This window comes from Canis lupus, chromosome X (assembly GCF_011100685.1).
Source record: "Canis lupus familiaris isolate Mischka breed German Shepherd chromosome X, alternate assembly UU_Cfam_GSD_1.0, whole genome shotgun sequence".
NCBI lineage: Eukaryota > Metazoa > Chordata > Mammalia > Carnivora > Canidae > Canis > Canis lupus.
The window spans coordinates 107,533,943-107,557,811 of record NC_049260.1 but is presented as its reverse complement, the minus strand read 5'-3'; the positions used below and the strand labels follow the sequence as shown (position 1 = coordinate 107,557,811).

General features: G+C 48.7%; 1 protein-coding gene across 6 annotated transcripts in view; it reads right to left on the bottom strand.

Annotated features, from left to right (window-relative positions):
* FHL1 (four and a half LIM domains 1) overlaps positions 1 to 23,869 on the bottom strand; it is a 63,164-nt gene continuing 39,295 nt past the window's right edge. For 2 of the 6 annotated variants that reach the window (XM_038588406.1, XM_038588407.1), the window contains exons 3-8: positions 4,667 to 4,848; positions 4,119 to 4,293; positions 3,332 to 3,501; positions 2,693 to 2,879; positions 1,905 to 2,104; positions 1,362 to 1,548 (exon numbers count right to left, since the gene is read on the bottom strand). In XM_038588406.1, coding sequence (XP_038444334.1) covers positions 1,465 to 1,548; positions 1,905 to 2,104; positions 2,693 to 2,879; positions 3,332 to 3,501; positions 4,119 to 4,293; positions 4,667 to 4,822 — 972 coding nt within the window. In that variant the 5' untranslated portion in view covers positions 4,823 to 4,848 and the 3' untranslated portion in view covers positions 1,362 to 1,464. Of the gene's footprint in view, positions 1,549 to 1,904; positions 2,105 to 2,692; positions 2,880 to 3,331; positions 3,502 to 4,118; positions 4,294 to 4,666; positions 4,849 to 6,369; positions 6,520 to 13,114; positions 13,272 to 13,401; positions 13,512 to 23,869 lie in introns of those variants that run through there. The other 4 variants (XM_038588408.1, XM_038588404.1, XM_038588405.1 and 1 more) reach the window with 4 other exon arrangements.

The window sequence follows — 23,869 nt, the reverse complement described above, 5'->3', positions numbered from 1 at the left end:
TTATTTATATGCTGCTTTATTTCTGTAAGGATACACTGAAACGTTAGAGGATAATAGCTAATGACAAAACGTAGAAAGGAGGCATTGGCTTCGCTAACCACTCCTACGAGAATGTTAATATGCACTGTCATTACATGTTTACTTTTGATACTGTCTCATTATACTATGTCCTATAACAATGTCGATGGAGTACAGCCAGTAGGTGAGCCTGCATCTCAGGTGAGCACTATTTGGAAGTCTGGTTCTGCCTATGACGGTGGTGGCCGCTCCCCCAGAGATCGAGAGGCTCTGAGGGAATGTTCCTAAGAATCACAAGAGAAGGGACTCGACTGGCCTCCACCACATGGACCAAGAGCAGGCAACTACTACATTACAAGGTATTCCACTTGCCACTGCTTGGAAATGTCCTATCTGTGTCAGGGACCATCCTGGCGCCTGCTCAGCTACCCTTCTAGAGTGTTACGGCTACTTCTGTAGGATGAATTTCAAAACGGCAGACACGTTTGAAGGGGGCGAAAATATTGACATGCAAGTCTCCAAACCCATAAACTATGTTACTATTCATTAAAATGAAAGATTCAAAAAAAAAAAAAAACCCAGCAACAACAACAACAACAACAACAAAAAAAAAGCAAAAGGGCAGCTGGGTTAGTTTTGTTAAGCTTCCAGAAATATTCGCTGTGGCGATGTTCCTGTGAAACAGGCTCGTTTTCTTGGGTCTGCCTACACTTTGCAAATCACCTGCATGTTCCATGCTTGAAAGTAGGAACGTTCAGAAAACACGCCACGTGGGGAAAATTGAAGGTTAGTATGGGGGTGGGGGAAGGTCAGTTTAGAATTACAGCTAAGTTCAAATGTTGACTTTCTGGAAATTCGTATTAGTCATTTGAAAGCACAAAAGAACAGAAGGAGATTTCGATGAGGAAGTTCAACCATGCATTTCGGTAAGTTCGATTTCTGCTCACGGAACAGGTGAGCAGCCGAGTTGGAGCAGCCGCTGCAACTCTTGTGTGTCCTGAGGACACGGTGGGTCCCAGCTGAGCCACGAGACGCATCTCAGTGGGGGCTTCGTGTGTTACACTTCTTGCTTACGTCACTAAGCAACTAAATGGTTATTAGCACTTTTCTGCCCTATTGTAAAACATGCAGAAGAGTCAATCTATCTAAGTGTTTGTTTTATCACTGCAGCTATGGAGAGAAGTGAACTTCGCTGCTAAATCCTAGTAATGATCACTGTGTGCCCTTATGTGAGTAATACTGTAAAATGGGAGCAAAGCCAGAAGAACTTCAGAGGTGAGAGGCCGCTCTGGCCCTAGGGGTGGTGCAGGGCAGAGGGCGAGGACACAGAGAACAAGACTCAATTCCATTTTACAGGACAGGAGCCCCTGTCACTTTACAGCTTTTTGGCACAGTCGGGGCAATACACTTGCTCCTCATGGAAAACAAAGCGCTTGTTGGCCAGATTCATGGAGCATTTTTTGCAGTGGAAGCAGTAGTCGTGCCAGGATTGTCCTTCATAGGCCACCACACTGGAGCCTTTACCAAACCCTGGGGAGACAACAAAAGCAAACAGAGGAGCAAGCTGAGTGGCGCCGCAGGAGAGGCAGGCCGCCGCCTCGCCCGTTCACGTAGCTGACCAGAGCACAGGGGCAGCATCTGCCCGGCCCCTGGCCGCCCTCCACCACGCGCTGGCCCCCGCGCCGCCGCCACCCTGCCACGGCTTCTCCAGGACCTGAGAAGATGCCAGAGCTTGGCCACGGACCCACATTCCCATGCCACTGCTATCGCCCTGTGACGCGCACCGACCTCCCAGCATAACCAGTGTCTTTGATTTAGGTCAGGGCCATGGCATCAAAGTGGCCACCAGGAGGCAAACTTGGGCTGTTCGCGGGGTATGCACTTACCGGGCCTCGAGGAGCTGCTAAGCTTCGATTTTTTCTATAAAGAACCACCACCCACGAGGGACAAGTCCTCTCTCCACCCGGATGCCTGCCCCGGAGGTTGGCGCTGGGAAACAGGGTGAGAGGCAAGCGTTTCCCGTGGCACACTGGGGGCTTCCTAGCTTTAGAGACTGGGTGGCTCACTCTTGACACAGTCCTTTTCCCTGAGGATGGCAAAAGTCTTCTCAAATGTACATTTCAAGGCTCCCCGGGGAAAGGGCCCAGGGCACGTGGATCGCGGCCGCGAGATGAGGAATGAAGTGATCAGCTCTGCTTCTGATCGCAAAAAATGCTGCCCGCAGCTACCTCTGAGCTAGCCTGCCACTAGGGGACTTCTAATCCCAGCTTGCCACTCGCCAGCCCTCCTCCCCTCCTCGTCCTCCCCCGCCCCCCCAGTCCTCTCCCTTCCCCCGCCGGACCCCTTGCTCCCCCGCCCTCCCCCGCTGTTCCCCTCCGCGCGCACGCGCAGTGCCTGCCTGCCCGTGGCCGTGGCCGTGGGTCTCAGGCTCGTGAAACTCCGGCAGCTTCGTTAGTTAGTCAGCAGTAGTCAGGAGGTGTTCTGTATTGCAAAGGCTAAGCTGGCCTGGGGGAGGATCCAAACTATTGGGAGGGGGCCTTCGGGACCACAATGGCAGGGGGAGAGGACATTCTTTGGGGCTTTTGTGGATGACACCGACGACTTAGGAAAATGAGAGATGGTTACCATGCGCAAGACCTAGCCTGGCAGACTTAGCAAGGACTCTTTAGCCTACCAGTGATGGGGTTCTTGCATCCAGCACACTTCTTGGCCACAAAGTTCTTGTAGCAATCCACGCAGTAATACTGGTCCTCCACAGCGGTGAAACGCTGCCCAGCCAGCTTCTTAGAGCAGGTAACACACACAAAGCACTCGGCATGCCAGGGCTGATCCTGGTAAGTGATTCCTCCAGATGTGATGGCCTAGACCAGGGAGTGTAGCACCGGATTCAGATTCAACAACCATTTTGTTGAATGCCTACTACGTGCCAGGCACAGTGCTGGGCGCTTTGGTATACAGTATCTCATTTAATCGCCACAACGGCCATGGGAGGCAGGTGCGATGATTATCCCCGAGTTACAGACGAAGACACCGAGGCTCAGAGAAGGCGAGCCCCTGCAGGAGGGTGCACAGCAACCAGGTGAAGGAGGCAGGCCTCCAGGGCCAGGGCCGAGCGTGCCCCTGGACAGCCAGACTCGGCCCAGGCACTGCCTGCTCCTACCCCACTCTCCTCATCTGCAACCCGAGAATAAGAATTCCTACATCGCAGGGCTGTCGTGAGGATGGAATGGGATAGTGTGTGTGCAAGTGCTCTGCCAAACTGTCAAACGTTTCTAGAAACAACGGTCAACGCACGACTCCCTTGGCAACGTACCTTGTTGCACTTCACGCAGTGCTTGGCAAATTTGGTCTCATGGCAAGTCACACAGTAGAAGTCCTCCCCTTTAGGGAAGAAGCTTCCAGTCCCGATGACTTGCTTGCAGTTGCTGCAGGTGAAGCAATCTTTGTGCCACACGGTCTTCTTGTACTCCACATTTTGATCTCCTGCGGGGGCGGGGGGAAGCCATCCGATAGCCCCACTGGCAGTCCCCTGCAGGGGACTGCATCCACTCACCCCCGCCCAGGCCCCTCCAGAGGGGAGGGAATGCAGGCCCTGCAGTCATTGGCCTCACGCTTCTCATGTGGGGGCCCCCTCTACCATCCTAGCTGGGGTTGTGCTGATCCAGACTGTGCCAGGGTAGGGGACCCCAGAGGTAGTATTTCAGGACCAGATGCCTGAAGCCCTGCCCCGCCCCCATGGCCCTGACCTGGAGACTCACTGGGAGTGGGTGGGTGGGGGGACTGCCTGGCCCAGAATTCCACCCTGAGGAGGACGCATGCTTTGATCACTCACTCTACCCAAATGAGAAAGCGCTACATACTTTTCACTTCTTTCTCTTGCCACAGACTGCTCTGTCCAGCGTTCTTTAGTTGCCGAGTGTGTGCGTGTGTGCGAGCATATATGTGTACGCAGATATACGTGTATATATTTGCGTGCATATATACGCTAAAACCTGAGCACGGCTCGCAGCAGCACGACCCCACCACCGCGAGCCCCCAGCATCATCTCTGCCCTGGGGGGCCTCCTCCCTGGCTGCCCCGGGGGGGAGAGGGGACACTACCTGCCACGATTGGCTTGAAGCACCCCTTGCACTTGGGTGAGTCCTCCCGGGTGGTGCACTTGTTGCACAGGATCTTGTTGTCCTTGGCCACAAAGGTCTCATTGGCCAAGGGGTGAAGGCACTTGGCGCAGCGGAAGCACGTGTCATGCCAGTAGCGGTTCTTATAGTGCACCTCCTGGAGACCAAGCACAAGGGGATGGGCTGCTGTGAGTGGCGCTGGGGGCATGGGGTGGGAGGCAGTGACCCTCTCATCCAGACGGAGGTGTCTAGGGGCGGACTACACCTGCAGTGAGTGTTTCTGTGAGTCACACAAGGAGACGCCGAGGTGAGGAAGTTACATGAGCAAGAAAGGCCCATCCTGTGCAACTCTTGCATCGGATACCTGGGGAGCCTCACACTGGTGTGGAGGTGCTGGGCACTGACCCAGGAAGCCAGGGCTTCTTCTCCCTTAATGCCACAGCCCTGTCCCCCCTGCCTTGCGTGGGTGTCCCCTGCCTGTACGCCCATCCCCCTGCCACCACTCCCCACCCCGGGGCCAGCTGCCCTACCTTGGAGTCTGCCCCGATGGGCTTCCGGCACTCCACGCAGGTGTTGGCGCAGAACTTGTCAAAGCATTTCAGGCAGCAGTGGTGGCCGTCCTTCTGCACATACTTCTTCCCCTGGAGGGAGTCCCTGCAGTAGTGGCAGTCGAACTTTTCAGTCATGGTGCCCACCTTGTAGCTGGAGGGACCTGTGGGGGGCAAGCAGGCAGAGCCAATGAGCCCTGGGAGGCTAGGAGTGGGCTGCCACTGAGGCCCTGGGGGTCGGCGGCGTGGTGCGACCAAGGCCCAGAAGCCAGGTGCCAGCTGCTGCCCAGCCTGGCTGGCCTCAGGCGCCACGACCGACCATAGGCACTTCACTAGGACCCTGGGAAGAAACAGCCTCCCAACCTCCGCCTTCAGGGGGGTACCAGGGTCTAGTGGGGGGTACAAGCGGGTCAGGGCTTGCGTTGGTCTCACAGGGCTTCTGGCAAGGTAGGGTGGCTTCGAGCAGTGAGGTGAACGGGTGCAGGCAAGAGAAGGGGGGTTTCACGCAAAGGGGCACACAGGTTGGGCTCAGTGCCAGCGACAGCTCCTGATGGCAAACTGCTTGGCAGCCTGAGGAGGAGGAGGAGGAGGAATGCCCGGAGCCACTGCTAGGCTCCCCATCCGCCTTCTAGGCAGTGATCGGGCCCTCCCTGCCAGGTTCTGGCTCTTCCTCCCAAGCTCCACTCCCTCCTGTCTGCAGAAGTCAGCGCCTCTGACCTGGCTCCCTGCTGCCCACGTGAGCCATCCTTATGGATATGTGCAAAACGCCTGCATCTAATCCTTCAAATCTGGCAGAACACTTTTAAATCCTGAACAGATCCCAGAGAGTTCCGTCCAACATAGTTCACAGACTGAGGCCTGAGCCATCACCCCGGAGAGGACTTTTTTAAAAAGATTTTATTTATTCATGAGAGACAGAGAGACAGAGAGAGAGAGAGAGACAGAGAGAGAGGCAGAGACATGGGCAGAGAGAGAAGCAGGCTCCATTCAGGGAGCCTGATGTGGGACTCATCCTGGGATCACGCCCAGGGCCAAAGGCAGACACTCAACCACTGAGCCACCCAGGTGTCCTGCCAGAGAGGACTTCTAACAATGGCATTCTCCGTTGGTACTGGCAAGGTCTACAACTATGCCCACTGGTCACAGTGATGTGCTGTTCTGTGACATGCCAAAATCAAGTTGCCCCGCTGTTTGAGCAAGCAAGGATCCACAGTCAATGACGTATTACTACTTAGGACATTTGCGGTTTTAAAAACTGCAACTTGAATGATGGGTTGGGGGTGGGAGGAGAAAGGCTTTTAAAACGTGTTAAGCTGATCATTCCAAGAACCCCTTCCACTGCCTTCACAGGAAATAACGCCCCTTGTCCCCATGGCCCCCCGAGCCCAGGCCCCAGACTGCATGTCTGCAATCGCCAGCACTAAGGCACTCTGTTCATCCTGCCACCAAAAAGGTACCCAAAGTGAGTTTCTATTAGCTCCCAACTTTTTAAAACATACGCTCATTTTCCCTGTTCCCCCTGAAAGAGAAACATACGTGGGTAAATAGATAGCAATTGTTTAATTTGCACAGGAAACACAAGAATGGAGAGAATTTTCTCCAACTGCTCACAAACACGGTTATTGTGCTAACAAACATCCCAGGGTAATCTAGAGACAGAACGAGAGTAGCTGCCCAGTACTCACCGTGGCTCTTCCACTAGCTGAGCAGCCCCAGACTCCCACTTTGGGTCCCATTCCCAGTTTTTTTTATACAAACACATGTCCAAGTTGTTTGGATCCTGTTGCCACAGGCAACCAAATAGCAGAGAGTGAGCTAAGGAAACCACACCCTGCGTCTCCGAGCCCGCCTCGGCTGAGGCTGGTGAACCCTCACTCAGAACTGGGAGCATTTCGGAAGCCAGCCTCCAGACAAAGTGCATCGCGCCACAGATGGGCAGAATGTTCTGGGCCAGCTGCAGCCCTGCCTAGGCGGGGCCCTCTGACAGACCCCCTCATCTCCAGAGAGTGAACAACTGAAGTGAGTGGGTGCCATTTTCAGTTGCCCGAGACAGTTGTGTCACAGTTTGGAGGTGCCTCGAGACCAGAGAATGGTTCTTAGTGGCACTTTCTCCCCAAAAAGAAAATCAGAATGTTCCCTTACATAATTGGGTTAGAGAGGAGAAGGAGAGACAGACTGAAACTGAGGTCTAGCTCCTTGAACTGCACAGTTTACATAAGGCAGCTTTTAAAGTGCCACCAGCATTGGCGCAGACTGAAAAAGAGTGCCCGCCACAGTGACAGCACGCTGAAAATCACTCCCCTCATTCATTCTTGCTGTTCGTTCACATGTCACATAAAATTCTTGTCTTATTAGCTTTTCCATCCCAAAATTGTGCCCCCAACAAAAATTTACTTTCTTGTGAAGAGCGGAATAGAGAAACCAAATCAATCTTCAGCAACAGTAAATGCCAGGAAATTCAATTATTAGTGGCTCCTAAAGGCCATTTGGCAGGAAATCAGAATTTGTAAGATTAGACAGCCTGGCTTCCTGCGTGGCCAGGAATAATGGCTGCCTGAGGCCTTCAGAGCCTATCTTCCTGGACCAGGGTGGAACATCCCCCTCCTCCCTCACCAAAGTATCTGTTTAGAACAGAACTCGGAGCCACAGTCCTTTTCCTATTGCTTTTTTTGATGTCTTTCAAAGAAAAAAATGGCTTCCAAATATTTCTGTGCGCAAGTACCATATGGAGTTTCACCTCAGGCTCTTTCCAAGTCTTGGCTTTGTGGTAAAAACACAGGCATTGGGGGGTGCCTGGCTGGCTTGGTGGTTGAGCGGGTCTGCCTTTGGCTCAGGCTGTGATCTCGGGATCCAGGGGTTGAGTCCCACATCGGGCTCCCTGCATGGAGCCCGCTTCTCCCTCTGCCTATGTCTCTGCCTCTCTATGCATCTCATGGATAAATAAATAAGATAATAAAAAACAAAACCAAAAAACATAGGTGTTGGTGTCACACAGACAGCCACCACCAGAAAGCACAGTGAGGTCTGTGTAGGTATTCGGAGCTCTGGGGAGCAGGCAGAGAGATCTTACCTGCCAAGCCTTTCTCACTTTAAAACCACATACTTTCAAAGCGTCACTTTACCAATGCCAAGGTGGGCACTGGTTACTTTTAGAGTTCTAGAACCCGACAAGCTCAGGGTGCCTATGCACCCAGCCGATGAAAGAACCCAGGGCTCACAAGCAGATCATGCAAGTCCCAGGGTGTGTTTGAAAGTGGAGTCCCATCAATGCAGCTGCTCCCCATGCTGTGGTCTCTTCTAGCATAGGGTCTTGAACCAAGCCAAGGGAAACTAAGCAGGTCACCCTGGTACCACTGTTGGAGCGTGCCATTTACTTAGGGTTTTCGAGTCCTAGCTTTTAGGCATTATAAGTTTTTCTTTCTGTAGTATGAAGACCTCAGGGTCATCTTCTATTCCTCCACACTGTACACTGAAACCCTAAGAGTCTGCACCCAGATGGACAGATTTCAAAGGGCGTATCATGTCCTCCTAAGGCTGATTGCCACAGCTGACTCAAGCCTTTTTGCACGTGTGTGGAAACACTTAGTTGTCAAGATAAAATAGGCCCTTCTAGGAATGCTAGCTTTATTGCCTAATAAGTAAATGGGCTGGAAACACTTAAAGCATGTTAACAACGCTGAGGTCAAATTCGTGAACTTTAGTACTTTTGTGTGTGTGTGTGTGTGTGTGCGCGCGCGCGCGCACGCACGCAATAATTCCACTGAAGTCGAACTCTGGGCAACCTGAAATGAGCTTACCTCATGTTTTTTCTAAACTTAGGACTATTTCGTCCCAAACTATATGAAACCTTCACAGCCATATGCTTGAGCAGGAAGCCAGAGTGGTACCCACTCCTGCTGATGGGATAGTTCCCATGTCAGAATTCTGCACCAAGTATGAAGGCATGTGAGGGCAAGATCATTCTGTTACTCTTCACCTTCAGAGCAGTTATGCTACTCAGGACAGTGCTGAGAGGCATGGAGGTTCCTAAAAAGATAGCCTGTGCTCTGATTCGTGGGCTCCAGCACCATGAGCCACAGTGAAAATCTGACTTCACGGGAAGACAAAAATGTGGCACCTCTCTTTGTTTCCCCTTTGTTAGAAATAAGAGAATCAAGAAAAATGAAGATCACATTTTACCCCTTCTTTGGGGGCTCTCCTTAATCTTACTGAATTACATATACTTAAGGCATTTATCGTTTAGGGGATACTTTTTCTTTTTCTTACCCCTTACCCATTTCTAAGGACGCAAAATGCAAAGCCTTCTAACCTTCCACAACTTCCAAATCTGGTTCCCCTGACCGGCTGCTGTTATCTGGGAAAGGGCGCCCCATCCATCATCGCACAAAGCACTGGATACAAAGGTATTTCCTTTCCTGTCGGTCTCTGCCCTCAGGTGGCAGCTCTTTGACTAATCTTAGCCTCCGAGGTGTGAACTCGTAGACAGAAATGAGGCTTCTCTAGCACAGAAGTTTGCAAATACACCAAGAGTCCTGGGGACCTGAGCGGGGGCCTCTGTCTCCACTAGTCACACAGTATGTGCCTGTTGATTGGCAGATGGAGGAGATAGGTCACTGCCACGAAGCTCCTAAAACCTCTTTCATTAAAAGCATTTTATGACAAACACTTGTTTTTAAAAGCCAGGGCACAGCTCCTGCCACTCTAACATGCTGATGTCTGACCCTTGGTCCTTTACAGATGGAGCGGGTTCAAATGCAGCTGGAAATGTGACTGGTTGATCACATTTAAGATATTTATTCCAAGATGGTAGTCTGATTCTCTTGCTGTGCCTGCTTCAAAAGACACATCATTCTTCACTTAATAAACAAGTTTCCTCTTTCAGAAAATTCCTGAATGACATCCAACATGCTAAAGGGGGTGCTCTACATCAACCTTAGTATCTCAAAAAAAAGTCTTGGCTTTTGATGCCAGCCTGTTGGAGAAACGTGATATTGCAACATTTCTTTTTGAACTGTAAATCTTTCATTAGAGAAGATTCAATTTGTATTCAATAACCCTGCTTGTTTTTTTAAGCATCAACTTATCTTTTTAAAAGAATTTTATGTATTTATTCATGAGAGACACACACAGAGAGGCAGAGACACAGGCAGAGGGAGAAGGAGGCTCCATGCAGGGAGCCCCATGTGGGACTCGATCCCAGGTCTCCAGGATCATGCCCTGAGCCAAAGGTAGATGTTCAACCACTGAGCCACTCAGACGTCCTCTGCTTGTGTTTTTATATGGATTTTCTCCATTATTTCTTGCTAATGTCCATTTCCACCCCCTCATGTCTGAGTGGCTCAAAATAGGAAGATTTAAGGAATCAGTGAATCTTAGGGCAAAGAATCATTCTTCGATGTGCTTCCTCTGAGTGGCAGAACGTACAGTATAAACAATGAACATCAACCCAGATGGAAAAAGAAATCCAGGTTATTTCTGGTCTGTTAATTGCTAAGTCCAACATACCAGTTCGTTAGTCACTCCATGAATAAATATTGGCTTCCAAAGAAAGGGCAGATTGCTTTCCTGAGAACATTCAATAAATGGGGCGAAGCCTTAGCCGATGAATAGGACGCTTGTATGGCAGACTTGCTAACGCACCTGGAGGTGTCGTCAGACATTTGAGAATAAATACCTAACTTGCTGCAATGAGACGGAGCTCATGAGTCATGGCTGAAAAGTAGTCTTTCATAGAATCTCATAGAAAACCAGAGAGTGTTTTTTTCCCTTAAAAACAGAACATATATGAAGTGATTCAGTGCGATTTGCAACTTTGCCTGTACACTCCATTTAAAAAAGCTCATAGATCTCTTTTGGGTCAGTGGTGTACAGGTTTAGATTATGTCTGGTAATGAGAGGGTTGGATAGATGTAATTGAACAAAAACTGATGTGCCACTGAACTTCCACCAGGCCAGATTCCATCCCAGGACTATTCTGTCAGTATACAAAGCTCTTCTTAACATTGCACACAGTAGGTGAGCACCCTCCATCTTTTGCATGGGAAAACAAGTGCTTCCAACCTGGCAGCAACAGACCACATGTTCTTTAGTTTTTCTAGTTGTGGTCAAGTAGTTGGCGGTTTGGTGGTCATTAGAAGTATAAAACACTCAAGTTTACCCTTGACCAAGTCTCCTGACTGGTCAGTTATTTTAAGAACCCAACCCAGTTTGATGACTCGCTCACCTCACCATTCAATTTTCTGTCCCTGCACCCCAAAAAGACTGCTGGGTGTGTGAGATCCACTGGGCAGTGGCTGGCAAAGGGAATTAATGGCTACATAACATGACAAATGGTCTTACTTCCCTCCCCATCCACACCCCCAGCCTCCCATCCACACCCCCACCTGGGCCCTCAACTTGCAAGACTAAGGTTAAAGGAACCCAATCTACATAATCATCTTGCAGACTGAAAGTGTTCAATAACAAAAGTATAAAATCTTGTTCTTGGAATGTCCTCTGGGTATAGGGATGGTCACTAAAAATAGATCCTGATCCAATGATCTGAACCCTCTAATTTGTCCATAAAAAACTCATTTCAGGGCAACATGCATTTTTTTTTTGTGAGGCCTCCTCTCCCGTCTACTTTCACAGAGCTATAAACTTCTAATGCAATATAAAAAGCTAGCCCCTTGTTTTAAGAATCATAGAAGAGCTTTCAATAACCTAATTTGGTCACAGTTCTTGTTTCCAGATTTATAGAAGCAAGAATCATGTCCAGATTTGGTGCAAAGTAAAGCCAGAGGTTGGGTATATTGTAAATAGGTGACTTTTTAAATGTATTTCCCTATTCTGTCATTTAATCAAAATAAAATGGGGAGTTACTCTACCAGTTCACATGCTTGATCAAGGTCCATTGGAACAACTGGTGCAGGTGAATAGTTTGCCTGCACCCAGAGAATGTGTATGTTGGCTGATTACCACAATCTCAGGTATGCGGTACCATGTTTGTAAAATGGTTCCTGGGGGTATGGGAAAAACAGAGACAGCTCTTCAACATTTGGGAACAAGACAGACATTGCATATTAATTCATTAAAGCAGGGAATGCCATTGCAGTGCATTTGTTTTAAAACACCTGAGGATGGGGCACCTGGGTGGCTGGTTGAGCATCTGCCTTCGGCTCAGGACGTGATCCTAGGATGCTGGGATCGAGTCCCACATCGGGTTCCTCGCAGGGAGCCTGCTTCTCCCTCTGCCTATGTTTCTGCCTCTCTCTCTCTCTCATGAATAAATATAATCTTTAAAAAAATAAAATAAAACACCTGAGAGAAATTTCCAAAAGTACTTTCATTATTTAAATTTTGATGGGCAAAACGCCTGTGTGGCTCAGTGGTTGAACATCTGCCTTCAGCTCAGGTCATGATCTTGGGGGTCCTGGGATCAAGCTCCACATTGGGCTCTTTGCTCAGCAAGGAATCAATTTTTCCCTCTCCTGTGCTCTCTCCCTCCCCCTCTCTCAAGTAAATAAATAAAATCTTTTAAAAATATATTTTGATGAGCTGTTACAAAAATTTGAGAACTATTTTTCCAAAAGACTGCCACCCCAAATTACTTTGTCTGAAAGCTGGGAGACAGGCCAAAAGTGCCTGCTTCTGAGAGAGGGGACCGTTACTTAGGCAGAGGGCAAAAGAGCCACAATGACATTCCTGGCTCTGGAGGAGAGACAGGCAGCAGGGTGACTTCAGAGAGCCAGGCCTTCTGGGGAAGGTGGTCTGTTGTTCAGCCCTTCAGCCCCTGTCCTGGGGGTGTCTGGCTACAGCCCAAGGGCTTCCTTCATGCCAGCTTACAAAACAAAGAGACGACTCTCATGGAAATGATGGTCTAGTTTGCCCCCTTTTCAGATAAGATTCTGAAAATTTGCCCCTTTTTCGGATAAGAACAATTCCTAGCCGATGTGCCACATTGAGAGGATCATAGTTGCTTCTCTTTGGATGGACTTAACCTATCAGTCAGGGGAGGGAAGACGTGGTGAGTCATTATGGACTTTCTCCCTCAGGCTCCATATTTAGTTGACGTTTCCTAACATACCTTAAATTCAATTTAAAGCAGTCAAGGTGAACATCCATATCCTATAAATAACAAAGAACTGCTAACACATCCCCCTGCCCCAATAAAAATCTTCCCTCACACAATCTCTTGTCACTTCACAGGATGCCCTGAAAAATGTGAACTATAGTAGTAAGTTTAGATTTTTACAAAACAAGCCACCCAAACGGCCTCTTGTCTTTGCCACAGCAGCAGAAGGCAGGATGCAACACAGACGAGCTAGGAGTGACTTACTATTTTGACGAGCCCGAAATCATTTCGTCAAAAAGTTATCTTTGAGTAGGCTGGCGGATTCACTGCCCCAACAAAATCGTGCTCGATGCAAGATAAAGAACGTGAAGCTTTACCTGAGTGTCTATGGGAAGCCATGGCTCACAGACCAAGTTCAGGAGCAGCACCTAGATCCGTCTTCCTTTGACCCCAGCTGATACGGCTGTGGCTCATTTGTGAACATACATTTAAGGGGAAGTGGCTAACACAAAAATAACCAGGAGCAGATGGCCCACCCCTCCCCAGAGATCACAACCTTAATCCCACTAGAAAATTCTTAACCATTTTAGGTGATCCAAGGGAGAAGAATAGGACCCAGTAAAAATACCAAACACTACATATAAATACCTGTGGGGCTACTCACCATCCAAATTAGCTCCAGAGCCAGAGAGGCCACATAGAAAGTCATCCCTGTACCGGAATAAAATTTGGACTCGGCTCTGGCATAGCTTAACGCTGAGCCATCCCTATTAATCCACTTTATATGCCGAAATGGCTTGCACCGGGCCCTATGAAGACGTTTTTGTGCTGCTAATGATAGAAGTCACTGTAAGGGACAGAGTAGTGTCACCCAGTATAAGGAAAAGGCATTAGACGTGAGGAATACAGAGATATAGGGCTTCATCTACATCCTCCTTGCTATGGACCAGACCCCAACAGGACCCTGAAAGAGTGATTCTAGCCATACATCTCCTTAGTGTCAGATGACAGATGTACGTGTATATACCCGCTATTTACACAGGGAACATACTTTGCCCCACAAGTGAAATCTCCTGCTTTTTGGAGTTGGGCACAACAAAAGTCAAAATATGGATGAAAATGAAGAGGGCAACATAACATGTTGTAACAGCTGGAGGAGGGCCTGTAAGTCCCTCCATGACCCCGCGCCCGCTCCTTCTCTGGCTGCATCCTCATGCCCTTCACTCCAGCCTCACGCTGACCTCTTCGCTGGCTTCTACATCCTGTAGACATGCCCCACTTCAGGCCCCAGCACGTGCTCCCCCAGCACAGTGCCTCTTGCGGGTACTCCTCTACTTCTTTCTGGGTTTTGCTCCCTGGACCACCCTATTGAAAACTGCAACCATGCTCCCTGTCCCCACTCTGTACTCGCTCCCCCAATTTATTTCCCACCATAACTATCTATTGAAAAATGACTGAAAAGAGTCAAAAAAGTGTTCACTGGGTCCCATATAAAACCAAAACAGAGTCCCACCTGGAACCCAGAAAGTGTCTTTGGCCACTGAATGTCAAGGAAGGCATCCGAGCTTCACTCAGGGGCAGGCCCCAGGATCAATACCTTATAGATACTGCCTTGTCTTGTGTATGTCACCGGTTTCAGCCCAATTCTGTACCTCCCCTAGCAGGCTGGGGACCGGGCCAGAAATGCTTCATGGATACATGGATGAATGACTTTTATAATTCTTATGCTCTTCAACTGTCTAATGAAAAAGTTATTCTTGGGGCACCTGAGTGGTGCAGTCGGTTAAGCATCTGACTTGGTTTTGGCTCAGGTCTTGATCTCATGGTTGTGAGACCGAACCCTGTGGTAGGCTCTCTGCTCAGCAAGGAGTCGTCTTCTCTCTTTCCCTCTGCCTCTGCCCCTTCCCCTCACTCACCCTCTCTCTCAAATAGATAAATACATCTTAACAAAAGAGAGTGTACACAACAAGGGGGGAAGGGGTGGGGGAGAGGGAGAGACAGTCTCGAGTATCCTTCCGGCTGAGCACAGAGCCTGATGAGGGGCTAGATCTCATGACTCTGAGATCACAACCTGAGCCCAAACTAAAAGTTGAACGCTTAACGGACTATGCCACCCAGGCGCCCCTGAAAAAGTCATTCTAAAAGATGGCTGAGGGGTGCCTGGGTGGCTCAGTCGGTGAAGCATCTGACTTTGGCTCAGGTCATGATCCTGGGGTCCTAGGATTGAGCCCCAGATCGGGCTCCCTGCTCAGTGGGGAGCCTGTTTGTGTGCAGGCTGTCAAATAAATAAAATCTTTAAAAATAAATAAGAAAAATTTGAAAATTTTAAAAGAATTTAAAAAGTAAAAGATGACTGAAATTGTAACCTTTGGTTAGCTGGAAATGACAGAGCAACAAAAGCTAGGATGTCACAGGCAAATTTGTCCCATGTTGCGTCCAGGGCTCAGTCTGGGAAAAGGGGGGGCGGTGACACTGTGCCTTCCAACCTGCCGCAGCCTCTTTCTCAGCGGCCCGACTAAATGCTAGAGGGGCTGGCCGGTTGGGATGCCACAGCACCCCTGAAATAAAGCTCTGTGTCTTGCACGGCAGAAATGTGGGGACTGTATGAGATGATTCACCTTGACCAACAGGAAACCAGATTTTAGCGAGGTGCCTTCTGAGGTGGAGCTTTCCCGAGATAAGTCAGTTCTGGCTTCAAGCCCTGCATCAGGGGGCATATTTTTTCAGCAAGTGCAGGGGCCCTGTTAGTGTTCCGAGCAGTCCCTACAGAATACAGACAGACAGCTGGACAGCCTCAGCAAGTTAGCAAACACACAAAAATCTATTTTGTCAAAACACAGGAGAAAACGCATAACTCAGAGAGCTGCTTTGCGACCCCAAATTAGTCAGTGGCCGAGGACAAGGTGCTGTGAGTGGGAGCCTGGCCCTGCAGCAGTGTGGTCATTCCACCTATTCCCCACTCCTGCCTCACTGCCCCTCCACCCCGTACATCACTCCCTCTTCCTGCCACACCCCACCTTCCTTCTCCAACCTCAGGAATTATGAACCCTGCCTGCTCGGTGTGTGTGTGTGTGTGTGGGGGGTTCCCCAGCGCCTGTGGCCTCGAGTTAGAATTGCAACTTTCACAAAACCAAGAGAAAGGCCCTCTGGTAAGGTGACAGACAATTCCTCCTAAGGAGGGCTGGTCACTGCCCTGCTGGGGGATCAGCAGTTCTAGACCCTGGCAGTTATTTAGCTCTAGGCTCCAGAATAGCCGCTGCTTTCGCTAGCATGCAAGCCAACTTCATTACACATGAACAGCATGATGTTTAATAATCTCCTTAATAACCACTGTAGTGTTTACAAAGCACCTTCCTTCATTTACTGTTGATGGGGCTGGCTACCGTGTGATGCACAAACCTCTCTGCAGTCTGAAGGCCTTTCCAGGCAGGTCTTTATTCTCTCGCACTCCATTGTGTGTCAGGATGATTTCTCAGTGGGTGTGAGGCATCAAAAGCCCTAAGCTTCCACTCGGATGTGGTACTCTGAGAACCACTCACTTCGGAGCTCATCTCTCTGGATGCTCTTGCCTTCCAACGACTCTGCAGTTAAGTTGTGACCTACTTTGAGGCTCCACCTGCAGATAATCCCATCCCCTCCCTTCATTTACTTTACAACGTAAACACTGAACAGATGTCCTACTATGTGACACAAGATATTATTCTGGTCACCGAGTGTACAATGCGGTCCTTTCTTCCAAGCTCATGGACATCAATGTGCGAATGAGCATCGGCAGGAGGTACACAGCTACCCCCGTAGATGTGAGGGGCATTGGGTCTTATCACAGGCACACATCTGCGTGTGGGCTCAGATAAGACTTGATGGATGTCAGGACATGTGACCTGGTCCCTGAAAGAATGGAAATGAGGGTCGTTGCAAGGAAAGGTGCAGTGAGAGCGAAGGCGGGGTACAGCCTCTTGGGGGCAGGGGTGCGGTGTCGGGAAGTGGTGGCACAGAAGCCTGGCGGGCAGGAGGCAGCAGGCCCTCAGAGGTCAGGGTTTGGAGCCATCGGGGCAACCAGGGGGAACCTAGGAGGCAGAGCTGGTGGAAGATGTCACTGGCTCACCCTCTTTAATGGGATGATCCGAGCCACCTGCTGAGATATGTGGGCCTGACTGTGTGGTTCCCGAGAGTCACATTTGTGGGCATTCCTGCACAGGCTCAACCCTGCACTCTTGACCTCACGAACGCCCAACATCCCAGGGTGGAGGGAGGGGATCGGACTTCCAAAGTTCAAAGTGGTATAACTTACAAGTCCAGCACGGCCAATTTGGGACCTGGGTGGCCCACACTGGCAGGAGGTTCCTCAGAATCTCATCTTGTAACCGGCTTGTGGGCACCCTCCTCCCTTACCTATTTTAGCGAGATAAAGCTATAGTTTTCCTTTTACCAAAGAAATTTCAAAATGGTTGAAAACTTCTTCAATCGGTGCCACTCGTCACAGCCAGAGGCAAGAGCCTGGCAACCAAGTGGAATGGACTCTGTGTCTACACCAGTGCTTTCATCCTCACCACTTCTCTCATCCCCATCGTTCTCCCCATGCCCATCGCTAATTAACACACTCTAAGGGGGTTTTCTTCCATATAACTCTGTCCGGTCACTAGGCCCTTGGCCAGCAATTTCACTGAGTGACTCTAACGGTGAGATTCAGGCACCTAGTCATGCACTATGATATGATGTGATTCCATGTTGGGCTCTCTGGAGTATCTCTTGTCCTGTGTGCTCTTGCCAGAAAAGGCCCAGTATGGCTTAAGCCATCTCATGTTCCTGTCAATCTTTAGGGTGGGAAGAGTACTTTTTCTGACAAGTCAAATTTTGCAAAGTCACTGTGCTGAAGTGTCACAATTCAGGGCATATGCATCAAGGAGTAAAATGAAGGTGCCACCCCCCCAGAACCACATGGGGGGTGACTTCATCCTGCAATATCCAAATGAAAGCAAACTCCCAGAACTGTGCCTCCCCAAAGGCTCCCTGAATTGCAGGGCCAAGGAAAAGGAGGCCTGGGAAAGGGGAAGGACTGCCACCAATGAGGTAAGCTACGGGCAGTGGAAGACCCTGTACTGAGCCAAGAACCTTGAAAAGGCTCATCACACAAGAGAAGACCTGTCCACCTCATGATTAACCAGGGCTTACACAGTTTCCTTGTAATACTCACTTGGAAATGAATTTATTCACTTTTAATTTTTTAAGATTTTATTTATTTGAGAGAGAGTGTGAGAGAACATAAGCAGTGAGGAGGGACAGAGGAAGAAGCAGACTCCCTGCTGAGTGGGGATCCTGACATGTGGCTGTATCCCAGGACTCTGGGATCATGCCCTGAGCCGAAGGCAGATGCCCAACTGACTGAGCCACCCAGGCGCCCCCGAGATGAAGAATTTAAACACGTGCTATGGCCTGCGCCATTTGATTTTTGCAAAGGTCATTCTATGATTAGGGAGTTTTTTTTAAAGATTTTATTTATTTATTCATAGAGACAGAGAGAGAGAGGCAGAGACACAGGCAGAGGGAGAAGCAGGCTCCATGCAGAGAGCCTGACATGGGACTCGATCCAGGGTCTCCAGGATCACGCCCTGGGCTGCAGGCGGCGCTAAACTGCTGCGCCACCGGGGCTACCCTGATTAGGGAGTTTTAAATGTCTCCTGCCCCCAGCATCTGCCACCTCCTAGACTCTTACCAAGATGTAGGAACAGTCCCAACTACAGCCTATAGATATTTTTATGGGTCTCTAACCAGAAAGCACCATCAGGACAACGCTATACAAATTATTTTCAAAGTAAGACACTATGATGACCTCAGATTAAAAAAAAATGAAGCAGTACTTAAAAGAGAAAATAAAGAGAAAAACATAGAAGCAAAGGAACAGAAATCAGAGTTTTAGAAGGAAATATGTAATGTGAATGTAGAATCTCAGATCAGATGAAAATAAATGTTTCATGAAACTGAGAAGCTAGTAGGGATAAATCTTTGTCATATTTTAGGTGTTAAAATTCTCTTCCAGTCTATTTCTACCACCCACTTGTGATATATCTGTTTTATTTCCATGTTGCCATGTGCCGTGACTCAAAACACCCTTTCAATCATGCTAAGTCCTGGCATTCACCAAGCCCACCTGTTATGGACATTTCAAGCCTCTGATAGATGCTCAAGGGCTAAACATTCTGTGACCCTAGTCTATAATTTACCCAGCTGATTAATATCTGTAACAGGAAAGGACAGGACCTTGAATAAGCTGCTAACTGGGATCGACTACCTTGACCAGAGGCGTCATGACAGTACCTCATGAACCCTGCCTCCTTATATGGCAGTTCACACTCTAACATGCAATCTGTTTTCATTTACCAAAAGACTGCAATTACCATACTACCTTATTATGCATTGGTGTGGCCCTGGAATTCAGGGCAAAGGTCAGACACCCTTGTGAGTGGCTCTGGGGGGTTTGGTCATGGGGCACAGAGTGGCAGTGGGAGCATAGGAGGAAGGAGATAACACGGGGTTCCAGGGGGTCACTCGGGAAGTCTACATTTCGGTAGTTAACAGGGTTGACAGAGAGGGCAACTCAGGTTTCTGGAGGGGTGAAAGGACATGAAAGGTGAAAGCCTCGCTTGGTCCCCACCTGTCGAGTTTCCCGAGGGCCATGATCCTTCTGCCTGAGTGGTGTCGTAATCTGGATTCGAAGCATACATTACAGGCAGACTCGGGAGGGTGGCGGGCCCCAGTGATCCATGTCTGAGAGAGCAAACATGAATGGCTTTCTGTGGAAAGAGCTATTCTGTTTGGAAGGTCAGGCCTTATGCCTTGAAAACACCACAGCAGGACCAGAGTAAAGGCCAGTGTGATCTTGCCGGTGCCCTGGCGTGACCTTACTGCCCCAAAGGGCAGCTTATTTTCTCTGTCAGTCTGTCCATGGTGAGGACAGAGGCTACAGGCGGGGTCTGTGCGAGATGCCACCTTCACAAAATGCCATAAAGACAGTGTTGGAAACCACCTTACATACCACCTGGCCCAGCCAACCCCCTTTGACAGACAGCAAAACTAAAGCCTTGAGATGGGACATGACCTGCCTCACTGCCTTATCAGCAGCTCCACATCTAGAACCCAAGCACCCAGAACCATGACACCTTGACCCTTGCATATCAGACTGCTTCCAGCAAGGGTTCCTTACTCATGACACTGTAAAACTTGGGACAACAGTTTATGGCCCCTTGACTTCAGAGAGTCATCGGCAGAGGCTGGGTGTCTGGGTGATGGACCTCAAGACTCAGGGACAGATGTGTGATTTGCAGGTGAAACACCCTAGGGATCCTCTCATGCTGCAGCAAGAGTCTGGGCACAGACCAGACACTTTGGCTGAGGCGACTGGGAAGGAGCCTCTGATGACGGGCCAGGAGAGGGAAGGTCCAGGTCAATGGAGGGGCCAAGGGTCCACCTACAACAGCTGACGCTCAAGGAGCACAAGTGACCGCTTCCAAAGCTCTTGAAGGCAAGTGATGCGCTCCCATGCCAGGCAGCGGCTATGTGAACAGAATGACGGGAACACAGAGTTCGGCAAGCAGAACACGAGAAGGACTCTGCAGCTAGAATGGCAGAAGCCACCGAAGGTCACACACTTGGAAAGATCACATCCCCCTTGCCTCAAATCCCAACCTTTCTTGTTCCTTTTCAAGCAGTGTGATCATCAAGGCGAACAAACATGTGAATATGTACCAAGTAGATAAGCCCAGCCAGTCTCAGGTGTGGAGGAGGAAACCGGGAGCCAGGGCGAGGACTCTACCGCATTTGATGGAATGTAGATCAAATGGGTGTAGACAGGCCTATAACAATTTCTGAGGGCTTCTGCGCAAGATACTCAAATCTTAATTTTTGTGTGAGACTGCCTGAACAACCAACATCGTTCAAAGATAGACGGCATGGGATTGGCCCTGAGTTTAAGACAGGTGTATCTATTTTCTCAAGTTTCAAGGGAACAGTGTAATGGTTAAGGGGCACAGACTCCTGAGCCAGAACGTCTAGAATGAAATCCTGTCTGGACCACATACTGGTTGTGCACCAGAAAATTCTCCTTAACTTCTCTGTGATTCAGTTTGCTCCTCTGCAGAATGGGGATAACAGGGGCACCTGTGTTAATAGGGTTGTTGTAAGCACGATATATTGCTATTTATCCAATTATACTCTACAGGTGAGCATTCCTAGGCAGCAGATTCCCGCAAAAGAAAAATTTCTTTCTGAGTTTACCAGTTCACAGAGGACATGTGGAAAAGAGGTAGAGCCCAACTATAAGAGTTACGGGCATGAGTTGTCTCCACTAGGACAATTCTACATATCCTAGGGATTCAGAGGACTCAGCCTCTAGCAGCATGACAGCCCAGAAGACAGAGCTGCATGTCCTGCATGGACACAGACAGTTTAGGAACAGATGATGGACTCCTAGGGGGAAGAAGTTTGCTCTCTTGATCCTCTAGTGAAAATAAAAGACCTCCTAGGGTCTAGGTCACCTGCTCAGTCTTGGAACAGGGATGGATTTTCCCTATATCCCTCCAACCAAGTGAGGGCCCAGTGAACCCAATGGATGATTAGACGTTCCAACACAACAAATAAAGGCTGGCTTTGATGGGACTATTTAATGAGGCAGGCCACCATGGATCGCATCTCTGATTTTAAGTTGGCCTGTGGAGATCAACAATGAGAAGAGGCTACCTATACCATCAGAAACAGTAGCTCTGGCCATAACATAGGTTAGTTCTGTATATATTATGTGAGTTGATTCTGAATGAATGCCAAGGGCATGGATCTCAAAGACATATCTTTGGGGTGCCTGGGTGGCTTAGTTGGTTAAGCATTTAACTCTGGGTTTTGGGTGAAGTTGTGATCTCAGGGTCATAGGATTGAGCCCTGCATCAGGCTCCACACTCAGCAGGGAGTCTTTGGATTGTCTCCTTCCCACTCCGCTCTCTCTCTCTCAAATAAATAAATAAAATATTTTAAAAGCCTTATCTTACTAGGCCACTCAGAGGAAGGGCTCAGCAGCTGACCCAAGGAAAGATGGTGTGTGGGGAAACTTGGCTTGAGTGAGCACAGGAGAAAAAGTGCAGACTGGTCCAAATGATTCTCTGAGGCTCCTTTCAAAGCTGTCACAACATCTCAATCCCACATACCGAAAGTCCTTTATATCCATCAGGGCTTCCCTCATCTGGGTTACCAACATTCCCCGATGAAATGAGATCACCAGCGAGTGTCAGTGAAAGTAGCTAAAGAGCAGGAAGTCCTCTGGTGTCATTAGTGACACTATGTGAAATATTTAACAATGCAAATATTTCTTAGGGGGGACATGTTAAGGAAGTCATTTATTGTTTTATTTTTTTAAGATTTTATTTATTCATGAGAGACACAGAGAGACAGAGGCACAGACAAGGCAGAGGGAGAAGCAGGCTCCATGCAGGAAGCCCGACGTGGGACTTGATCCTGGGCCTCCAGGATCACACCCTGGGCTGAAGGCGGTGCTAAACCACTGAGCCACCTGGGCTGCCCTCATCCATTGTTTTATATGTTCACATGGCTTCTTGAAGTTTCCATGTTCATGACTCTGCCAAGTTGCTTTCCATTTTATGTATTAAGATACGATTTATACACCATAAAACTGACTCTTGCAGAGTATACACTTTGGTGGTTTGTGGCATCTTCATAAAGTTGTGAAACCATCACCCTCATCTGATTCCAGAACATGTTTATCACCAAGAAAGACACCTTGAGGCCATCAGCAGTCACTCCCTATCCCTCCTTTCCTCCAGGCCCCTGGCATCCACTCTGCTACTTTCTGCTTATTCTAGACACTTCATACAAATGGGACCATACAATGTGTGTGACCTTTTGTGCCTGCCTTCTTTTAGATAAGCCTGCTCTTTTAAAGTTCCAGCCATGTTGTAACAGGTATAGTCATTCATTGTATTTTACTGCCGGATCGTATTCCATTGTGTGGATACACCACACCCTGTTTATTCACCCATTCATTGGCCCACAGGAGCTGTTTCTATTTTTTTGCTATTATGAATAATGCTGCCACTGAACATCCTTTTCTTTCTGTATGGATTTATTTTATTTTTTAAATATTATAATGCTTTTCTGAAAGGTACAAAAGAGTATATAGTGAAAAGTCTTCCTCTCCTGCCCATCCCCAGGCCCCTACTTCCCTCCCTCCATTAGTAAACAATGGTACCAGTGTCTTCTTATAGTTCCAGAGACACTGGGCCCAGGAAAAGAGGTAACTGTGTATGTTTTTCTTTGTCCCTTTTTAAAAACATAATGGTGATGTACTATACACACCCTTCTATACCTTGCCTTTGGATTTAATACATTTTTGAGAATTTTGCGTGGTAGTGCATAAAGAGCTTCCTACTTTTATATAATGTACACTGGGTTCAAGTGTGTAGATACCCCCAATTCTCAGTCAGTTCCTCGCTGGCAGACACTTTGATTCCAGGCTGTTATTACAAACAATGAACCAACTAATAAAACTCGTAAATTACTTCCATCAGATTGCCTTCCTCTCATACCCAGCAGAGGTCGGATGCATGGAAGACTTGTGATTGTACAAGGGACTAGAGGGAGCAAGAGGGAGAAAGGAAAACCATGAAAGGATCTCAAGTGGATTGGGTGGCACCCATCAAAGCTTACTGAAATGGCAGATTATTTTGGTCCGGGCAGAGAAGATGCTGTCTGGAAATCCCAAGCCAACTATGCTAAGGTTACCCTGAGTTAGTAAGCCACCCAGACAGGAAGTGGCTTGTGATTCCAAGTCTACTGCTCTTTGCACCAAACCATGATGCCTCGCCAGTGAATTACAAAACAAGAAACTGAGTCAAGCATTTATCCGGACAACATACATATATGCTCACACAGTGCCGCGCTGTGCTAGTTGAGTGGCTACTGAGGGTCTGCATCCCAGCACAGAGGAGGTGTTTAGTGTCCATTGAGTCTTTAGGCTGAAAAGCCATAAAGTACACATGGCATTTGGTTTTCAAATGTTCATGTTCTCCTCTTTATCTCTTTTTAAAAAGGAAAAGTGGTTGCTCAGCTGGGGGTTATAATGGAGTGACCTG